Here is a 20,684-nt window from a genome sequence, read left to right on the forward strand (position 1 = left end):
GCAGACTGCTAAGCCCAGGAGGGAAGTGCTGTCAGTCAGGTTTAGAACAGCATGGTCAGTCTCAACCGCGGTGTTTGCCTGTCTGAAGGCGTGGGTGAGGTCCCTTCTTGCACCCAGTAGGCGTAAACACAGAAATGCTTTTTCCACAAGTGCTGTCTTTAGAAATGGGTAATTTGGGATGAGAGTGTGAATCAGCAGAGCTGTGTGTAGGAATTTCACCTGGTCAGTGACCTCCTGCCTTTCTTACTTGACTTTATTCTTGGAAATGCACTTACAGGCATGCTTTAGGTTGGCTGGGGTTTTTGCTTGGTTTTGACCTGTCCAGAGTCAAAGAATGTGAGTTGAAGATATCACAAGGTCTTGAACATCAAAGTGATGTGTCCAAACTGCTCAGTTTCCCACTGCAAATGTCCTCAGGGTCTTGGTTAGTTTAAGCTGCCCTCTGTTAAATTAGAGCAGAGAAGTTACACAGAACTCGGGCAATGAACATAGCAAGAAAATAATGTTTTGCGGGTGTGTGGTGTCTGACAGTGACTTGCCCAGCACTGCTAGACACAACCCAGCTGCTTCCCTGGGCACTGTGAAGTGGCCAGGAGGGCTGTTGTGCCTGTTCTCTATGGCACAGGGTCTCTTCACTCTGATTTTCTTCCTGTAAAAATACAGTGCTGATATAAAAGTACTTCTTGTTAATGTGCCAAAATTCAGTGTGCCAGGAATATTGTATCATTTTCTTCACTGTGTGTATTCTCCAAAATTTCTCATCCCTGTTTCAATGCTCCAAGAGGACAAACTTGCTCCAAAGTATTTCGGGTTTTGTGCTCAGTCATTTATTTTAGACAGATGATATTAAAATACTGAAACTAAGAAAAGACTGCCCAGCTCTCTTATTTAATTTGTTAAATAGCTTCCTTAAAATGAAAATAGGTAATTTGGAAGGAGTGTCAGTGCACAGAGAATTGTGACAAAAATGATTCCTTCTTATTTCATTAAGACTTTGGATCAGTTTTGCTTCTGCTTATTTATACTCCTTCAAACAAAGGGACATATTAGCCTTATTCTCTATGCTTTGGTGCAAAACAAATAATCATAGGCAGTGCATCACCTTCTAATGAAATTTTTTTGTGTGGAGGTTTGCTGTTTTAGCCCTGGGAATGTAACTGGTGTTTAAATGTGCTCTTATGTTCCCTGATAAGGCTTATTTGAGAAGGCTGGATGGATTTGTACATCAATACAGCAAAAATTCTGCCAGTCAGAAAGTCTGAGTAGTATCTTGGGGAAAGTGGGATCAACTGAGAAAAGCAGTATTTAAGAAGTGTGAAAAATAAAAAAGACTTGCTTAGTCAAAAGAATTATCTTGTCTAAACGCTTTGAAGTCCAGTTAATTGTTTTTTTCCCCTTGAAACACAAGTTTGTTTTTTGCATGCTTCTTGGGAAAGTGCAGTTAGGAAAAGAGATGGAAGGTAAGCTGCTGTCTGCTTGCTATTAGTGTCATCTGGATTTAAATGTACTATTTTTGCTTTGCTGCTTTAAATTTGACTTGTTATGTTGTGGGCATTCAAAGCAAGTGCTTTGTGGGTTTCCAGCAGTGCCTGAATGCATCTGGGGGTGTACCAGTGGGGACAGTATCCTGAGTATTTATGCTGACTTTTGGCATGCAATCTTTTCCCCTCTTTTTAGAAAACCAATGAGAATTGCAGTGCTTCATCAGCCAGCTCAGCAAGACAACCCCAAAATCCGACAGATTCTGAGCAGTCCAGAAATTGTTCGGCACCAACACCTACAGCACCATCAGATTCCCAAGCAGATGGCAACCGTGTGGTGTCAGATCATGATGCTCAGCCTGCTGCTGCAGGGCCCTGAGATGCGCTCATCTTACCAAATCCAGTGCATGGAATTCTGCTTCTCACCTGGGAAACGCTGGAGTAGGAGCTCAAAAGTAGGACTTCCTTCATCTTAACAATCATAATGTGATGCAGTGCAAGCTTTTAACTATATAAAGAATATTCATATGACTACACAGAGCAACATGAGCAGGGAAGCCAGAAGTTTGGATTCTTGAGGGAAGTGATGTGGCCAGATACAATGGTAGGAAGAATTCTCGGCTGCTTTGCTAAAGCTGAGTTCAAGTTCTATGAGATTTCTTTGTCATCTGTGGAAGAAAGGGAGTTCACTCCTCATTTGTTGAGGCACAATGTGTCTAACTTGATTGGATTTTTTTTTTCTTTAAATTTATTCCCAAATCAAAATTAAAAGACTTTTAAAGAGAGACAGTGAGTTTCCCTGAATAGTCTATTAGAAAATACCAGATCTAGTAATTCTAGGAGTGTCTCTGGAAAGATTTCTCAGAAATGGAGTAGCTTAAGGAAGTGTATCTTAATATTATGGTAGCGGATTAAGTAAATCACATGCATATTCAAAGAATGTTTTTGAAGCTAATGTTCTGTTGTTTGAGATAAAAGTTTAGTTTTGCAAAGCAAAGGTTTTGAACTGGCGTTTTAGTGCAACACAAAAGCTGGAGGAAGGCTTCTGAAGAAGTTACCCTCTGTACTTGCAGCCCTGCAGTTGGGCATAAGGTTGTGTGCGTTTGGGTAATTTTAGGTTTGATGTTGTATTGAGACAAGAATCTTCGATCAAGATTGCACAGCCTGAGATTGATCAATGGTCTTTTTGTTGTTTTTTTTTGTTTCAAGGGTTTATTTAATGCAGTGTAGTTATTATGGTTATTTATTAAGAAAACAGTAAGCTTTAAGTGCCTAGGGAAGGTGGGGAGGGTAGGGAGGAATCACCTAAAAATCTTAATGTTTAGGATTATAGGGGCAAAGTAGTGGATGCAGAAATCATGTAGAGCAAGAGATTCTCAGGAGGAAGCAAATGTAACTCAGTTGCAGTATGTCAGGAAGTTACTTTGCCCAATGTCAAGACACTGGAGGACTTTGGATTATGTTTTGTTATGCTTCTAAATACTGTCTGCCAGCTCGTGCTGGTGCATAGTGAAAATTGCTGCTGGAAGGAAATCCTTGGGCTCAGGGAGGAGTCGGGGGGGTTTAGTCAGGATAGTGTTTTGGCCCATTTTCTTAGATGAACAGCTTGTTCCTGGAAGATCCTGGGCACTCTGCTCCCATGGGACTGAGGGAGCACTGCTCAGCTGCCCTCCTGGAAGTGAGATGTGTGTGAGGTGCGAGGCCTTCCATGGAGAAGGTGCCACTGTGGGACTGCGCTGAGCCAGAGGCAAGGCCAACAGGAGCCCAGTCAGGGAGAGAGAGGAAGGGGGCAGCAGCTGAGCAGGGAAGGGGGTGCACAGGGTTACCCACTTTGACATCTGTTAGCTTGACTGAAGGGGTGTCCCATAGCTGTGCTTTAGCTGTGCTTTTAGAACAACCCACGTTCTGGCAGTGCCTGGGACCAACACCATAGACAATAAAAAGAAACATCAATGACTAGCCACTAGTTACTTTTTTTGCACTTGAACTTAAATGTACTGTACTCACATAAATCCTCATGACTTGTCTAAGTGTCCTTTAAAATCAGAAATGTATTTATTGTATGTTTGTATAGCTTGGGGGAGAACTAAAGACTGAACAGGTGACAGGACAGAAGGATGCTAAAAATCATCTTGAGGCTAACCAACCATTTGTTGAGTTCATGCTGTATGGTGTTACCTCAGCTGCTACTGCATAGCACCTGGATTGTGAAGTGAAGAGCTTGTACACTGTGTTTACACTTCAGAATTGTGTATTTGAAATGCCTGCTCTTTTTGGAATTGTATAGTCATTCTGTGTTGCAAAATGGACATGTACACCTGGATTTTGATATTTGTGAAACTGTAAAAACTGTGGTAAGAAATATAAAATATCCATAACATATTTAATAGTATCAACATGAACTTTTATTTTATTTGCTCATATTAGTGCCAGCAGTAAACATAACCTGAAGTGAAAATAATTTAGTGATAATGACCTTTTACTAAAATCACTGGAGCATGCTGAACTAAGAGCCTGGGAGCTACTCTTGCACTGTGTTAAAACAGTATTTGATACTAAAATCTGACTGTAGGCACCAGTTCCCTTCTGTGGGGTGCAGGGAATGTAAGGGACACAAACCAATGTGTATTGTAAACTGATCGATATGGAAGAATGCAGGGCATCACTGTGAACACCACAGAGAACAGAGAAAAATGTAACATCCTTTGTTAAGGAAGAAAGGCTTTTGTAAGAGTTAGGGCAATGGATTAGTGCCTAGATTCTGTTCCTAGATTTTTCTGGCTGAACAGTGAACAGTACTTAACAATTGTGTCTCAGTAAGGCTGTGTCATCTCCACATATCACAGGAGCACTGTGCAAATGAACAGGGCTCCAGTGACAGCAGCTGGTTTTGGTGAGTTTTGTTTATGAAACCCTTCCAGTGTTGGAACAGGCTTGGGAGGATTTTTAAGGTCACTACTAGCTAACCACTAAGGTAGCCATCATTTCTATTGCCATTCTGTTTTACATGCATTCTCCTTTGGATAGTATTTACATATCCCTGCCAAATGATGGATCTCACAACTACACACAGCATGAGTTGATTATTTAATTTTTACTGCTTTTTAACTTTTTTCCTTGTTGAAGTAGGTATAGTACCTGGTATTCTTCTAAAACGTGTAATTACCTGAAGTGGGGAGGGACGCTTTTCTATTTAACATATTGCTTAGGTAAAATACTACCTTAATGTATAATCTGGGCTATTGTAGGTAAACACATATTATGTACTTACATAGTACATACATGTACTTACATACCTCCATATTATGGAAGGGTAATCATCACTACCTCACTAAAGAGAAGACATCCAGAAAAACTGTGTTTTTAAGCTCAGACAAATCTGATTCTATTCCTTGGCCTCAAACTGCTTGGATGGGAGTTCTTGGCTAACTATGAAGTACACTGAAAAAAACCCTGTGTACTTTAAAACATGCAAAAAATATTAAGACATCTCTTTGAGTATCCTTTGCCTAATCTATAATGATTTTAAGTACTCTCTTTTCATGATTGGTGACACAAAGATTAAAGACCAAATCTGATTTGGTCTGTGGTAATTGTTCAGGGGGAGTTTCCACCCTTCTCCCAAACCATCCAAGATAATGAGGCTTTTCTCTTTTCACAACTGCTTGTTGCAAGTGCCAGAGCCCCCCCAAGCCAAACCTGACTTCCAGAGTGTGGGTGGCAATCTAGCTGTGGATTTGGTAGCAGCAGCCTCTCTTAGGGATGAGTCTTGCTGCTATTGGCCTTCTAAACAGTACTCTTGCTCTGTTTTTGAATGTTCTTGACTTAATAGCGAGTGCATTTTGGATCACCTGCTTGATGTGGCTTTTCTCTGCTAAACATGCCTTAGATTCTGCATAGGTACTTCAAATTGTATGGCACTAAAGGGTGTTAACTGTCCCTTTACTGTAAAATGGAAGTGTTCCTTTTAAACTGAAGCAATATAAAGGAGGAAAGACCATGTCAGTAAGTCTTTAAAGCACCAACTCTGAATCCTTTGTTACACAGAGGAGCTCTTGGAATATGGTATGGCCACACTTCTTAGCACCATTGGAGGTAATGGGTTTTGTTCCCTGGTGCAGCAATGGACAAGGAGAACCCAGGACAGCACCTGCACTGCTGAAGTCATGCTGCACCACCAGCCAAGTTACAAAGAACAGACACCCCTTTTAAAGCAAATAGATCCCAGTCTGACATGCCCTTCTTGAGCATCAGCTGCTCCCCATTGCTGACAGTTCCTGGTGGGTTTGTAAGATCAGACAGTGACAGAATTAATGGACTTTTTTTCCTGCAGTTTGTTAGACAGTAAAGGAAAACAGCAAAGTGAGAACAGAACAATATATAGGGACGGACAGTCTGAAGAAAGAAATGACATCTGCAGGTGGATGAACTGAGGTACACACTCTACTCCCTACCTTAGGACTGTGTAATATGTAAGTTGAAAGACACATGACTGCCTAAATTTCTCTCCCTGGTCCGTTTTTCCTCCCCACATCTCCTGTGAGAAGTCCCACAGATGGGTGAGAATGGAAGGTGAAAGGCAGGTATCTTCCCTCATTGTTTTGCCAGGAATGATTTTCTGCTTCTTACTCAGTGACCAAACTACTGAGTATTCTGAGGCCAGTAGAGCTCTGTGTGGGTTATCTGCATGCCCAGTTCCAGGCTCACAGCAGCACTCTGGCCTTGCTAACAGCAGTTTCTCCAAGCAGCTGAAACAGCCTCAGCCTTTGTGGCCTTTCTGGGGCTCCTGAGAGGCCTGGAATAGACAGCAGCACCTGCCTGAGGTAAGCTGACACTGAAACTGATACTGAAGGCAGTAGCAAAAATGTTTGGGGATGGAAAATCTCTCCTAAACCATCTGCATTGTCAGAGGTGGAGAAGCAGAGGGCTAGAGAAAAGTTTAGCAGTAGATCTGTAAAAGAGGGAAGAAAGTACATAAATAAACAAAGAACAAAATGCAGTATAACTACAGCAGAGATGAACAACAGAATAATATGGGCAGAGGGTGAAAAGTCAGGCAGCATTCTGAGGGGCAAGGGGAGCTTAAAACTAAGGGCAGAGGCAGGATGAAGCTAACAGACAAGCCGAGCCAGAAAAGGAAACAAACCTTGTTCAGCTGCATTAACTCTATGACAAGTCTCACAAACAACAAACACAATTTATCGACACTCTTAACAGCACATCAGAAGTGCTGACAGAGGGTACTTAGTAAAAGAAGAGTATAAAAAATGGCTTTTCCTCCCTCTAGTGCTCAGCACAGAGGACTTGATGATGGAAAGGGCCAAAACAGATTCTCTGTTTACTAGAGGTAGTGTCCTTGGTAAAAGAAGGCATCCTGGTGTACAGGCTGTCTCCAGTACTTGCGTTGGAAATACACAGTGTTTGTTTCCCCAGTGAAAATACCCATAGCATGAGATTCCTCTTCACTTGAACAGCCCCTGTGTTTTTCTTCTGTTGCACTAATCAGGTAACATCGGTGATACAGGAAACAGTTTTTTCAAAAATCCTTCTTTGTCCAATAGCAACCACAAGAAAAGGCCAAGTGTGAGTTCTCGTTCTGTATCCTCCCTTTCTAAGACAAGTGTGTTTTCCATCTCTTTTTTTTGCTGTTATTTCTCAAAGCTCAGAGCAGCTCAGTAGCATATGGAAATGGAACTTGAGTATGCATTTGATTTGCAATTTCCTCATCTTCTTCATGGACAGAATTGGCTGGCTCATCTTGCTCAGACTGTGCCCTTGTCTCAAACAGCTGCTCTTCCAGGAAGGAGCTCCCAATGCCATACTGCTCATCATGTGCCTTTGCTTCTGAAGGTGAGACGTGGGGAGATCCCAGAACAAAAGCTGCAAACCTGCCAAATTTTGAAAGGGGGAAGTGATCAGCTGAGAAATTAAAAGAAGAAATATTGTAAATTCTAGGGGTATTGCTGTATAAACAATATGCAAGGCCATCCCCAGAGGCAGTGCAGATAAGGGGAAGTTCCAATAATGGATAGCAACAACCTCAAAGATTGGTTTTTCCCAGCTCATCTCTTCAGTATTTTCTGTAGAAGTAACTTCTGCTCTTCTGGAAACCATCTGCAAGGTCTTGTGAGTAAGCAAAAAGATCTAACTTTGTGTTCACGTCTTGTCAGTACTTGCAGGTAATCCAGAGTAAACATTTGTACAGTGGGGTAGTTGGTACTTTAGCTTCTAAGAAGAAATTAAAGGCTGTAAGAGTTCAAGTGTGTTGATATTGCTAATGAGAAGGAAAAAAATGGCAAGGATTCTGCACTCCTACATAGTTTGTAGTCACCTTGTTGCTGGTGCTGCGTGTGCATTGTGGGCAAGCTGAGCTCAAGTCTTGCAAAAGAATTCCTGCCTCTGGTGAATCTGGAGCTGCAGACTGGGAATTTTGCAGCTGCTCCAAATAACAAAGCATGAACTTAGCACTGTCCCTATACTGCACTCCACCACAAATCCTACTTTCAGTGGGCTACTCCATTGAGGAGAGAGAATGGAGCTGGAGGTTTCTGGCAAGAGTGTGGGAACAGACGGCAGTTCTGACACCTGGGTAAGTGTCGACAGCATCAGAGAAATGTATGAAAAAGGAAATGCAGCTACATTCTGGAGTTCTGGTAAACTGATCAATAATTTACATTTCAGACTTAACATTTCTGTGAGAGGAATGTCGTCACCTTGCCATTCTTGGAAGCTCTGTTAGTCTAAATGGGGAACAGGTTTACCTTGGGATGAACCACAGTCTGATGCTTAATGGGACCTGGGAGGGGTTCTCCTTTTTATTTCCCTGTTCTCAACCAGTGAATAGTTTATAACAACTCTATTAATGAACTGATGGCTAGAAAATACGTGTGCCTCAGTTGTTTTGTACATTTGGTGGTATTTAGTTCTACAATACAGCTGTAAGCTTTCACTTTTTTATCTCTCCATCGTGCTAAAGAAGGCAAGCAGCTGTTTAGACTGCCCTGTTTAACAGTAAATCTATAAAACCTGGCAGAGAGGCTGTCTGCCTGCCAGTCCAAGGAAAATGAAGGCTCTGAAACTGGGTTTAACTCAATAAATTCCAAGCTGACTGGGGTTCTTTTTAAATCATGACACTTGGTTCTGTGGCAAGGACTAAGTATTTGTGGCTGGCTAATACATGAAACTCTGCTTCTGATATCTTCAAGTTTTGTTTTGATGCGAATACACTGTTACATTCTGTAGGGTTTTCTGGCTTTGCTTGCTTGACTCTTCCTGACCTGTATTTGTCTTAGGTTTATCTCTTAAGCTATACATGGCACAGCTTGTCTACCTGTTCTACTTGCTAGCTGCAGGTATTGATTTCTTTCAGATAGTGATACTTCAATAATAGGACACTCTGACTGTGCAGATTGGCAGTTGGAGGGCTCAATATAGGTAATATTTGAGTATGTATCTTCACCCTGCCCCAATTTTACACCACAGAAAAGGGCACTGCTCTAAAACCTGAAGGAGGGCAATTTCACTGGTAACAGAGCCACCAGGGTTGCTGCAAGAGCTTACAGAGGCACTGTAGGAAGCCTTTAAATTCTGTGACCATGAATTAGCTGTGGTGAAGGTCTGCACTCTCCCAAGAGTAATTTGTTGCCAGGGAGGAACAATCAGAAGTTTAATGCCACCAGCGAGTAGTACCCTTGAGAGGTGTGGCTGTGGTCCTGAGTGGAACATGCAAGATAAACACACCTGGAACAGTGCCTGAAGTGGCATTTAGGTCTGCTGTGTGCCAGTGTCTGTGCAATGTGTTTCCTGTTTTAGAGGAGCCAGGTTTTCTTACCTGTGTGGAGCCTGGAGTTTGGATATAGCTATCCACGATGGGAAGTCAGGGCTCCTGCAGAATGAGCGCAGCTCCTCCAGAGCTCTGATGGTTTCACTTTCACCTTGTTCTCGATACTCCTCTTCAGTAAGGTATTTAAACACCAATTTTTTTGATTTAAAGTGATGTTTCATTTTTCTAGAACGAAATTAAAATAATCAGTGTTTATAAAGTCTTCTGGCACATAATTATCTGCCCTTTTTCTCCATACCTGCTATTAACATGCATTAGTCACCTCTACCCTTTTAAGGGAACAAGCTGCATTCTTAGATTTGAGGACAAGGTCTGCTAGCCTGTCTACCCTAGGTCTTAACCAAAGCTGTAGAATTCCACATATTTAATGAGCCTCAGATGAGCTTTAGATCAGGTCCTTATTGTGTATGCATGGACTAAAATCTCACAGAATTAAAGAGATGGCTGCTTGCTCAGCCATTTCTGGGTGAAAAATGCAAAATGTGTCTGTGCAGAGACATGGGCTGAATCAAAACCCAGTCTGCATATGTTACTTCAAAGATAAGCAACGCTCTAAGCCTGTTGTGAGTTGTTCATGTTGTTTACTAGATGCTTCTCTTAAATCTTGCTCTAAATTACAAAACTGAGTAGTCTGAGGCCAAAATGTTTACAATCTGATGGTTTTTTAGCTGCTGCATAGCAATGTATAATATAATTAGATATAAATTAGAAAGTGTGCCATGTTCTGTTTCCTTCTGTCGACTGCTTTCAATTTAAATGTTGTGATGAGTTAAGATAAGCAAGGGCTGGATGCCCATAGAACTTTCAGCTCTGTATAAAAACACCTGCTCCAACATCAGCAGCATTCAACTTTCCTCCTTATATCCCTTTAAAGCAGAATACTCTAGCCATTGTTTAGGTCAAATGGTGAAGGGTGAGGTCCACTGTTCTTAACAATAAGTACTACATAATTAAAAATTATTTTGATGTATTTGCTGCTTTGAACTGTGTATCTGGCATCATGGCCTCACAGTTTGATGCTGTGGCTTAATGATTGTGAAACAAAAATTAGAAAGCTCTTATCATTCTCCTAAGAGAGATCTGTAGAGCTGTATTTCTTTATAGAAGCATCAGTTCATGAAAACCAAAAAGAAAGAACCACATGAAGAATAAACAACAGTGTTTCAGAGTAAAACTTGAAAGAAAGTGAACTTGTGGTCACATCATACTGATTCCAGAGTGTTCTGAACCTGCTTACAACAGATGCTGATCTTACATGTTGTTTTTGAGACAGCTGTTGCTCCTCAGCTGCAGGCAAAAATTGTTCTACAACAAATGATAAATTCTACCTAAAATAAAAAAGCTTCAACTCAGGCCACACTTCAGCATGTAAAAAGAGAAGACAAAACCAAAGCAGTATGTTCTTCAAAATTAAACAGTCTGTAAAAAAAAAAAAAAAAAAACTAACCAAACCAAATTTGTCTTTTATTATTTTGGTTATGCCAGTTCTAGCCTTTGCCTCTTCCTACTTCTCTGCGGTTCAGCAGAGTCCACAGCTGTGGAACAGTCTGTATCAAGACTGAAGCTGGATGCCATCCATCACTGAAGGTAAAAAACAGATGTCTATTGGCAGGGCTTTTTAGAATCTTCATTTGAGTGCTGCACTTGTGCTAAAACATGCTTCAAATTCAAGGATGAGCAAACACATTGTTCCTGCATTGCTACTGAAAACACTCAGACCCTACTGCAAGCAGTTCCTGTTCCAAATCCACAATGTAAGAGGGCCTCTAGGAGTACTGAGGAATATCCCCTATAGTTGTGAGAGATTGCTTCAGTGAATCACAGGGAGGTAACAAACTTGGAAAACTAAAATCATGGAGAACACTATTTTGTAGATGTGTGATTTTAGTCTCTGAACTCTATTCAGCCTCCAAGGACTTCTGAACAGTGACTTTGTCACTTTTGAACAGCTGCATCCTTGGTGATGGTGCACTGTTTTATCCCTAAGATTCCATATGAGTTCCCTGCAGCTTCTCTCACTACACGTCAAATCAAGGCAGTATTGCTGCAGTAGTCTAATCAATCAAACAGAAATGTTCTGGTTGCCATATGCTGTGAACTAGAAGGTGTTACATTTATCCTTAAGAACACAGTCACATTTCTCCATTATCCACAGAACAAAACTAATGCTTAAAATTGCCAAGTGGAAAATAATTTCTGTTTATGGACTTTAAACCTTTCCTACTGCAGTTTTACATTTGGCACGCAAAATTATGAACTAGTACTAGAAATTCCTAAACCATTATTGAAGTGTAGGTTTTTTTTCATTATCAGCTTCCAGTATTTCCTGGATCTCCCAGGACTAGGACATTCACAAACAGACACAGACCTGGCAATGTGACAGGCAGCATCCAGGGGGTAACACAGGCCTTTGGAGCAGAGGCTGACTGCTATGACTGCATATGCAACTTGAGGGATGGTGACACCAAAGTAGATCAGGACAAAAGCTATTAATTGGAGCATCCATGTGAGCAAGCTGATGCTGAGCTCTGTGGTCAGTGGCCCATGCTGATAGCAAATGGCAAAGCTGGTAATCCCAACAGCCAGAAAATACCCTGTAGAAACAGAAAAGGACATGGAGAAGAAGATGCAAACTACCCCTACAAACTTCACTTTGCTTCACAAAGCTTGCAGCTGCTGTGAAGTGCAGTCTGCTGATTCTTGTGTTGTCTTACAGACAACTGCACGATGTTTTATGTGCTTTCTATTTCCAAAGTGTGCCAAGAGTTCACAAGGTTATCTCTGAACAGCTTTTAGCCAATGCTGTGGGCTGCACAGGAATTCTCCTCGCATGACCATGTCGAGGCAGGTGCCAGATCAGTAGGTTTGTCATCCCCTGCGGCCACATCCCATTCCCAATGGGTGCATCCATTTCCCACATCCAGCAAAGTGCAAACCAGAGGAGCTGCCCTTCTGCTCTTACAGGGAAAGTATGTAACAGCATCTGCAAGTAAGATATGCTCTTAGAACTAGTCCTCTACATCAAACCCTTTATTTAATGATACAATGTGAATGAACACTCATTGGAGTGAACTAGGAACCTTTAGAAGTTTCAACATCTATGGCTTAGGAGAAAACAGAACTCTATAAATGAGTCATATGATTTTCTTTTTTGATGGGCAGGTATTCATCTGACCACTAAATTAAACCAAAATCTGCACCACAATTCTTGGTAATTTTCTTACCCAACAGGTAGTTTTTGTGTTCAGACCACAACCACTGCATATTCTCTTTGAAGCAGTAAATTAAATACAGGGAGACCATGCAGGAGCCACTCATTAAAATCCAGAATGTACTGTGCTAGAAATTTAAAAAGAAAAAAAAAGGTAATAAAACATCATCAAAAAAATTCAAGTCAGAATCTGGACCATTGTTTGCAAAGGAACTCAAAGGCAAAAACAGACATGAAATTCTTCAGACCTACAGGGTTTGAGACTTCCACTGCACAATCCCCTGCATGCTACCACAAAACAGTATCAATTCCAAGCAGAGCAACTGCATCCCTGTATTTTGGGACATGTCCCAATGTCACAGCATAACCCTACCTATGTGTGTTCCCAATTAACATATCTCAGCAATATTATGGGAATGCACAGGCTTTATAAAAGTAAAGGAGAAATTCACATTTGCCTTAGAATGAATTGTCTTTGGTGAATGGAAAAGAATCCGTCTCAGTTGCCACTATATTTTTATTTAGATTGATTCACAGATTCAAAGCCAAGCTTAGCTTCAGTTAAATAAAAATAATTTCTGTTTCAGAATGAGCTCTTCTTGTACATTACCAACACCTGTTCAGTTTAAATTCAGGAGGAAGCTAAATAGAACTTGACTCTGACCTAACTATATTTACTTGATTCAAGCAATCATTTCAGTGCAATTACCTGGCCACAAAGCCAGAACAAGGCCAGAATCTGGCTCTGTACTGTCACTTCTTGTATTATAATGATTACTATTATTTAGTTTAATAAATATAGATTTACCCTTGGAATAAACCTTTTAAGTGCCAACAGGACAAAGACTAGCAGAGCAAGAACACCCAGTATTATTCCAGAAAGGTAAAAGAACTTGGCACTCCTGTAAAGAGAACAAGACAGAATATGGTGAGAAGTATCATTTGTAATTGGTTAAAATGCCAACATTTGTAAAAACAGCAGTGATCTTCAGTAAGAACTTTATTCAGCTGTAAGTTAGAGTTGTAGTTATATGGTTAAAAGGCCCAGTTCAGGTATTAAATATGTAAGGAAAAATTCCCAACAGGTACTTAAGGTCACTGGAGTTGTCACAGGTTAAGAGACTGAGCTTTTAAAGCTCACGCTACTTCTGATTGCATTGACCTTCTAGTTCTCTAGTGCACAGAAGAAAATGAAATAACTAACATGGTTCTGTACTGCAAGAGAAGTTTTAATTTAAAATGCAGAAAACCCTCCACAAACCCACAAGTTTTTTTCCTAAGCAATTGAGCATATGCATTTATAAATTCCTTCTTATTAATTCAGTGTTAATGCTGTAAAACCTATTGCTGCTCTGCCTGTTTTAGAGGTGCCTCCTGACAATTATTTTGTGACTCACTTTGCTTTGAAGTTATGGGCACATATTTTGCTGTAACAACTGAGTATCCTCCCTTACATGCTATGCAAAATGTGCAGGAGAAGAAAGGCTGGCACAGAGGTGGAGCAGAAGAGTGACTTTATCCTAAATATTTCCCCCCAAGGAAGACATCATTAATAATCAGCATTATTTAGCAGTCAGCTATCCTCAGTGCTCTACAAAAGGGAAAAAGGACTTTTCTGGTCCACACACTTGCCCACTGAGGATTGATTATCTTGGTGTCACCTAGTGCAGGAAGCTTGGATACAAAAACCCTAACACAGCTGACTGATAAACAGAGGCACTCCAAGGTATATCACAATCTGTCCAAACACAAATGATATGAGGAAGTTTTAAATAAATATTCAGTTCCTTATTTCACTTTCCCAAAGAACTGCCTCTTTAGCTTAGCAAACAGACCAAAGATGCACAGGCTTTGGGAAAGAAGGTCAAAAGCAGGTAGTACTCACCTGCTCATGCTGTTTGCAAAATGGAACAGAAAAATTCCAGCTACAAACAAAAACAAGAGCTTTCCATCTAGCACTAAAAAGGGGGGAAAGAAATAGAAATTGACTTTAGACTAATTCAATCTGAAATGCTGATTATATAAAATATCAACAGAAAAGTCCCAAGCTTCTTACAGAAGAGATGGTACATGCAGTAGCACTGGCAATACCAAACCATCTGTAATCTAAACTCAAAGATTTGCTACTTACTTTCTCTTTTCACCCTCACAATGTACGGTTCAATTTTGAAGGGCTGTATTTTGAAACAAACATCCTCTCCATATTGTTTTATGCTCAGAAAAGTTTCTGTACATGTCTCTGGTTTCCAGAGGATTTGAACAGCACATGCAGCAAACTCAAAAACAGTTTCTGAGTTCCAACAGTTGTTTTTTTCTGAAATAGGCTCAAACCGGAACTTTTCTCTGCTGCTAACTTTTATCTAGAAACAAAGAACAGAATACACAGAGAAGCAGCTCAGAATCACTGTGGGGTTTTGTGAACTATATCACATATCAACCGTGCATGTGGTAATGAAAATCAGTCTTAATTGTTTAGTATTGGTTATTTACATTATGCAAAGAGTAACTGTTCACAAGGTAATTCAGAAGAATTCAGAAGACCCATTAGCAGCAAAGTTCAATGGAGAGACCTCATTCCATTCAAAAGCACAGTTGGTTTGGTTTTACTGTGACACTTGCCCACACACAAATTTCTAACAAAGCCAGTAATATCTGACTGACCACAGTTTGTTTTCTGAATGTTCATATCCCTCCTCCTTCCCCTCCTGAACCATAACAAATTTGACTTGTTTTTCTTTATAATGCAATCATCATGTTGGGGATGTAAAAGGAGTGAGGAAAATGAAAGATAGCATAACCAGAAATTTAAATAGAAGCACATTCCTGTTAGGTATTTTGGGTTTTTTTTGCTGTTTCCCAGTGCCCTGCCCCACCAAACTGGTAAAAGATCTTCTCCATCTTCTAAGCTGAGGTGATTTTCCTGAGGACTCTAATACACTGTGAGCTCTTCATCAGGGCCTACTAGACAACAAAGATCCATCTGCAAAAAAGTGATGCAATGGGTAACAAACCAGGTTTGTAGTAGGAGAGGAGACAATGTGTCAGCAAGCAATTTGTTGTGGGAAAAATCTCAACTTCCTGCTTTTAAACATTCACTCCAGGGAAGTTTGTGTGACTGATGGAGGGTTTTACCACCTGGAGCCTGCCACCATTCATTAAAACATCTGCAACATGTTTCTGAGGGAAACACTCCTGGGAACAGACAAAGAGATGTTCCACTTTCTTGTATCTGAGAGAAAAGTCCTCCAACAGAGACAAAATAAAATGGTTTTCTTCCTTTGTCTGGAGACAACTTCTCAGGAAAGAAAAGGAGCCATGGAGATGGTTAGCTTGTTACTTTAGCTGTTACTGCTTCCCCTCTTGAAGAGATTTTTATTTGCTTCAAACTAATCTCTAAATGTGTGTCTTGTAAGATGACTCTGTTCCTCAGGAGAACAAACACTGCTGCTGCTGCTGTTTGTTCATTAGTCACAATCTAACGAGCCTCTGGTTCCTACACTTTGGTGTGCTGTGGTGACAGAGCCACAGAACTGCATGTAGTCCTCAAATTTAGAAGTTCCATAAAGGCAGCTGGTGATAAGCAAAAGCATTTGTTGCAGAGGTATACAGTGGTCCATCAACAGAAAAGGTGTGCAAGAAAATAATTAATGTTTTAGTGGCATCATCATTGAGACCAAACCTTACTGCATCCCAACTGGAGGCTCACAATACTGCATTTTTATCAAGTTCCCAACTACACACCACTGAAACTATTAATTCCACAGAGATGCTGGGGGAAGCTCACATGAAATGTACTGACCACCAGAACAGCCTCTTACCTGGAGAGTCGACCACAGGTAGTGTAAGTGAATAGTTCTGTTTTGCACATAGCAGTAACAGTTTTCTTCCTGCTTCTGGATGACATCCATTTCCTGCAGCAAACTGCAGTTTTTACCTGGGGGAGCAAAAAAGCTAATTTTAGGCATGTGTTAAATACAAATGTCTAATTTTAGTCCATTTCATTGTTATAAATGCTGACAGAAACACGTTCAATATTATTTAGATGGAAATTCAAATTGGACTTCTAATCAAGTCATTTAGGCTCCAAAGTAAACTGCAGCACCTTTGGAAAAAAAATAACTAGGGTGGTATTTTTAAAAAATGTAATCCAGAAAAGCTTGGCTTCAGCATCAGTGTTTTTTTTGATGGCACTGGAATAGGGCCTCTGGGCCAAATTCACTGCTGGCATGAGTGGGTGTAACTCCACCAGAGTTCCCTATACCAGTGGTGAATGCAACTGTGGGAGTCTGAGCAGGTAAACAGACTTACATATTAACACAGTCATTTAGCACATGACACAGCTGTTGATCACAGAAGTCACACTCCTCTCCTCAGAAATGTTTCTAATGCTAAATCACACAACTCTTATTTTTAAAACATTTTTTCTCCTGTCACAGTCCAGCCATGGCATGTAATAAGGGAACTGCCCTGACAGCTCACCATAAATCACTGAATTAGAGATGTGAATTGTTCCAACCCTCCTGGAATGTTAGTGAGCCCCTATGATATTCAGAATTAAGACTGCACTTTTGAGCAGAAATGGACCTAAAAGAATAATGGAGCAAAGTTTGAATAACATACATTGTGATCTGTATAGATGTGTAAAATATACCCTACAGTGCATTACCACAGCGTTTCAAGAACATAATTAAAGAGAGGCATAGAGGAAATAATTACACATCCAAACAGAGGGACTCATCAGGCTTACTGAATATAAAATGTAGGTCTCAGCCAAGCTCAGTAATAACTGCTAACATACTGTCATACACTCAGAGCAGCAAAATGGGCATGTGCAGTCTCAATCCAGACAAGGAGATGCTGTTTGCAGGTTAAAACCTGCTGTGTCTCTCTAAGGAGGCTGAAATTAAGTTAAATTATATTTTAACAAAATTAGTTAAGCCAATGAAAAATATTGTGTGGATGTTCATACTTAGGTTTATTATAGCATTACAAAATTGTCCACACATGATCCTACTAAATTGGTTTAACCTTAAAATTTGGGCATTTTTCTTGTGGAAAAATTAACCATCGGATTAATTTTCATCCATGGCAAATCCAGTGGGAGGGAGCACAACCACTCAGACAAGCACTGGTTGTACTTTTAGACAGGCACTTTCACAAAAGTGATGCTGCAAAAGGATTATTTGTCACTGAAGTGCTGCCGACTGATGGAGCAAGGAGGTGAGGCTGGGCATTACCCAGGCCTAAAACCAAGATAATCCAGTAACAGGAAATGGCAGGGCCAAAACACAGCCCAGAGTGTCCACACCTTCCCTAAAGGGCATCTCAGGATTTCCTGCCGCTAAGGATAAAGTATCCATCCGTGTCAAAGGCAATGCCATCAACGTGCAAGGCTAGCAAGTATTTTCTTACTACCCATAGTTTTAAGGCATTTTTCTCGAGAAAAACCAGCTGGTTGAAATGTTGCATCAGCTCTGCTGAGTGAAACCATGATGTTCCAAAAGGAGAGATGCTTCTGAACAGGTAACTCTGAGGTGATACTGGGTTTAGCTACTGAAAAGACACACAGGTAGAGTAACTCTCAAATTCTGTGACTGCAAGCAAAGAAATTTGAATTATGAGCCATCAGCATCTGCTGCAGAATCCAGAGGATGCCCAGGACTCGAGAAGGAGGAAGCCGGTTCTCGAGTTCCTTACTGCTGCTACAACTGAGCACAGCCTTTAGAGGTTTGCCTGCCCTCAAATATGTTAATAAAAGATCAGTTCTGCACCCGCTTCCCCTGGCCCGAGCTCCTGGAAGAGCCAGAGGGAGTCACACCCAGAAGCAGCTCCCGGCCCCGCCGCTGGAGCGGGAGGGACGCGCCCGCCCTCTGCGCGCGGTGCCTTTGTCCGTGCGGGCTCTCCCGGGCCGCTTCCCATGGCCAGGGCGCGGGGCCGTGCTGGGGAGCGCCGGGAGAACGGGGACACGCCAGAGCGCCCCAGCCCGCGGGGCGAGGCGGCCCCGGCCCGCCAGGCGGGCAGCGCCATGTTAGCGGCAGCGGGAGCCCAGCGGGGACGGGGCCGAGCCACCCCGGCCCGCGAGCACCCGCCCTGCCCCGGCGCCGGAGGGGACGGGCAGTACCTGCTGGCGGCGCCTCCCCGCTGCCCGCGGCCGCCGCGGGCAGCGCCAGCCGGACGAGCAGCAGCAGCAGCCCCGGCCCCGGGCGGAGGGGCGGCCCCGCCGGAGCCATGCGGCCGCCGCCGGCCCAGCCTCGGCCCGGCCCCAGCCTCGGCCCGTGCGGCCGGCGGAGGGCGGGGCCGGGGCGGTGCGGGCCCCGCTGCCCGCTCCCCCCGCAGGGCCGCGGCTCCACCCGCGGCACCCCGCGCTGGTGCGGGGCTGAGGGCCCGTCTGCAGCGGACACCCCGCCTCGGCTGCTCTTACACCTTCCGCGGGGTTAGGGGGGTGCGCTTGGGGAGGAGGGGGAAACCATCGAACTAACAGCCCGGGCCAAGGCGTGCCTCGGGCTGTGCTCCCCTCAGAGTCAGCGCTGGCTGCCTAGTAAAGGTGTAGGTAGTCCCGAAGCAAAGGCGGACAGCCTGTGACCCTTGCAGAGCTCGGCCCAGGCAGGCAGTCACCCCGCTGAACGGGAGGCAGTGGGTGTTTTCCTGCTCACACTCCGGCTCCCAGCCCGGGGAAAGGCCCAGTCAGGTCACCAGGGCAGGGCCAGACACTGAACCACACATCACAGGTCTTCTGTCCACCCAGGGACCTGCCTGAACCGAGTGTTGTTAGGTGTTGCGGTGGAGGTGAACATCCACAGCTGTTCTGTATTTCCTGGGCAGCCACAGGGAGAGCCTGAAGCAGGGCACCGTTCCCCTGTGAACCCTGCGGGGTCCAACTCAGCCCAGTCCCCGCTTGCTCATTGCAGTCTTTTTAGATCACTAGTGAGTCACAGTCAGCAGTCAGGGGTGGAAAGGGCTGGAGCTTTTTTCCCTATTCTATGAAAATCAATAATCACATTTTGCCAAGGCACTCTGGCATCACTGTTGTCTATTTTTATACCGAGCCCTACATTTGGCTTTTCCAACCTACTTGCTTTGCTTCAACGCGTTCCCTTCCTTGTTCTTAAAACAATGCCCTTTCTCTGCGTGAAGGTTGCTTTCAGTTTAGGATTGTTTAGGGCTGTATCCAACTCTCTGGGGGTGCCAGGACGGGCTTTTTTAACACCTGCAGGGTGCTGCCCACTGCCTCGCACCTTGTCTGGGCGCTTACATCTGCAGGGAGTGGGCGGTGCAGGGCTGTGGCTCTCCCAGCCTCACCTCCTACGCCCGCTCCGTGCTGGCTGGGCTCGCATCTAACTGGGGATTTTTTCCCTGCAAATACCGAGGAAGTGAAGGATAAGGGCAAAAATAGTTGGGATTTGATAGCGTGTGCAACATCTGACAAACTTGAGTCCCCCAAAGGAAGCAGCGATTGATTTATATCTTTGTCTTTATGTAACTTGGGTGTTGTTTCTATGTAACTTCCCAGGCACTTCCTCTTGCAAATTTAATTAAATAATACTAGGGTTTGTTCCCTGGATTCCTGATAAACCCTTAGGAATATGTTACCTCTCAGCTGTGTGTCTACACAACAAGGGACCATCACAGCCAAGTTATTAGAGGAATCCCTCTCACATTTTCAACTTGCAATATTTTTTTGGTTATGTTAACCTTCTTGACAGTATTTTTTCTGGGAAGGGAGACACTCTGCATTCAGTCCTCGCTTGTATTTTCAGTTTTAGAGCTCTTAGCACTTCACCGCTAATTAACTTTCAATAACTGTCGTAGGGTTACAGTTAGTCAGCATGAATCAGACAGAAAATGTAGCTTTAGGGGACCACACTCTGTCAAAAACTATTAGAAACCTTTGCTTGATTTCCGAGGAGAATATACTCGCTCAAGCAGGATATAGCAGCTATTAGGCAGCATTCTACTGCAGTAAGAAATCCTCAATAAAAGAGACTCAGTGGTTTTGGTAACAGCCCTCCTTCCAGGGTGGCTCTGAGTAATTATGCAGCATTTTCCTTGCTTCCTGTTTGTCTGACTTCCTAAATAGTGCTAAGGCCAAAGCTGGGGTTCTGAGCTTAAAGGTGGTATGTTTACCTGTTTGTTCACAAATATAATTCAA

General features: G+C 42.7%; 2 protein-coding genes across 5 annotated transcripts in view; one reads left to right on the top strand and one right to left on the bottom strand.

The window, feature by feature from the left end:
- Positions 1-3,863, top strand: part of MFSD6 (major facilitator superfamily domain containing 6) — a 28,087-nt gene extending 24,224 nt beyond the window's left edge. For all 4 annotated transcript variants that reach the window (XM_056496147.1, XM_056496144.1, XM_056496146.1 and 1 more), the window contains exon 7: positions 1,678-3,863. In XM_056496147.1, the coding sequence (XP_056352122.1) occupies positions 1,678-1,860 (183 nt within the window). In that variant the 3' untranslated portion in view covers positions 1,861-3,863. The remainder of the gene's footprint in view (positions 1-1,677) is intronic.
- On the bottom strand, positions 2,665-18,790 carry NEMP2 (nuclear envelope integral membrane protein 2). Its single transcript, XM_056496149.1, has 9 exons — positions 18,657-18,790; positions 16,354-16,469; positions 14,667-14,895; positions 14,421-14,493; positions 13,344-13,437; positions 12,549-12,663; positions 11,693-11,918; positions 9,313-9,489; positions 2,665-7,369 (listed from the first exon to the last, which is right to left on the bottom strand). Exons 1-9 carry the CDS (start codon positions 18,763-18,765, stop codon positions 7,144-7,146), a joined length of 1,365 nt encoding a protein of 454 aa, XP_056352124.1. The 5' UTR covers positions 18,766-18,790; the 3' UTR covers positions 2,665-7,143.
- Positions 18,791-20,684: the final 1,894 nt, after the last annotated feature.

Source organism: Oenanthe melanoleuca, chromosome 7 (assembly GCF_029582105.1).
Source record: "Oenanthe melanoleuca isolate GR-GAL-2019-014 chromosome 7, OMel1.0, whole genome shotgun sequence".
NCBI lineage: Eukaryota > Metazoa > Chordata > Aves > Passeriformes > Muscicapidae > Oenanthe > Oenanthe melanoleuca.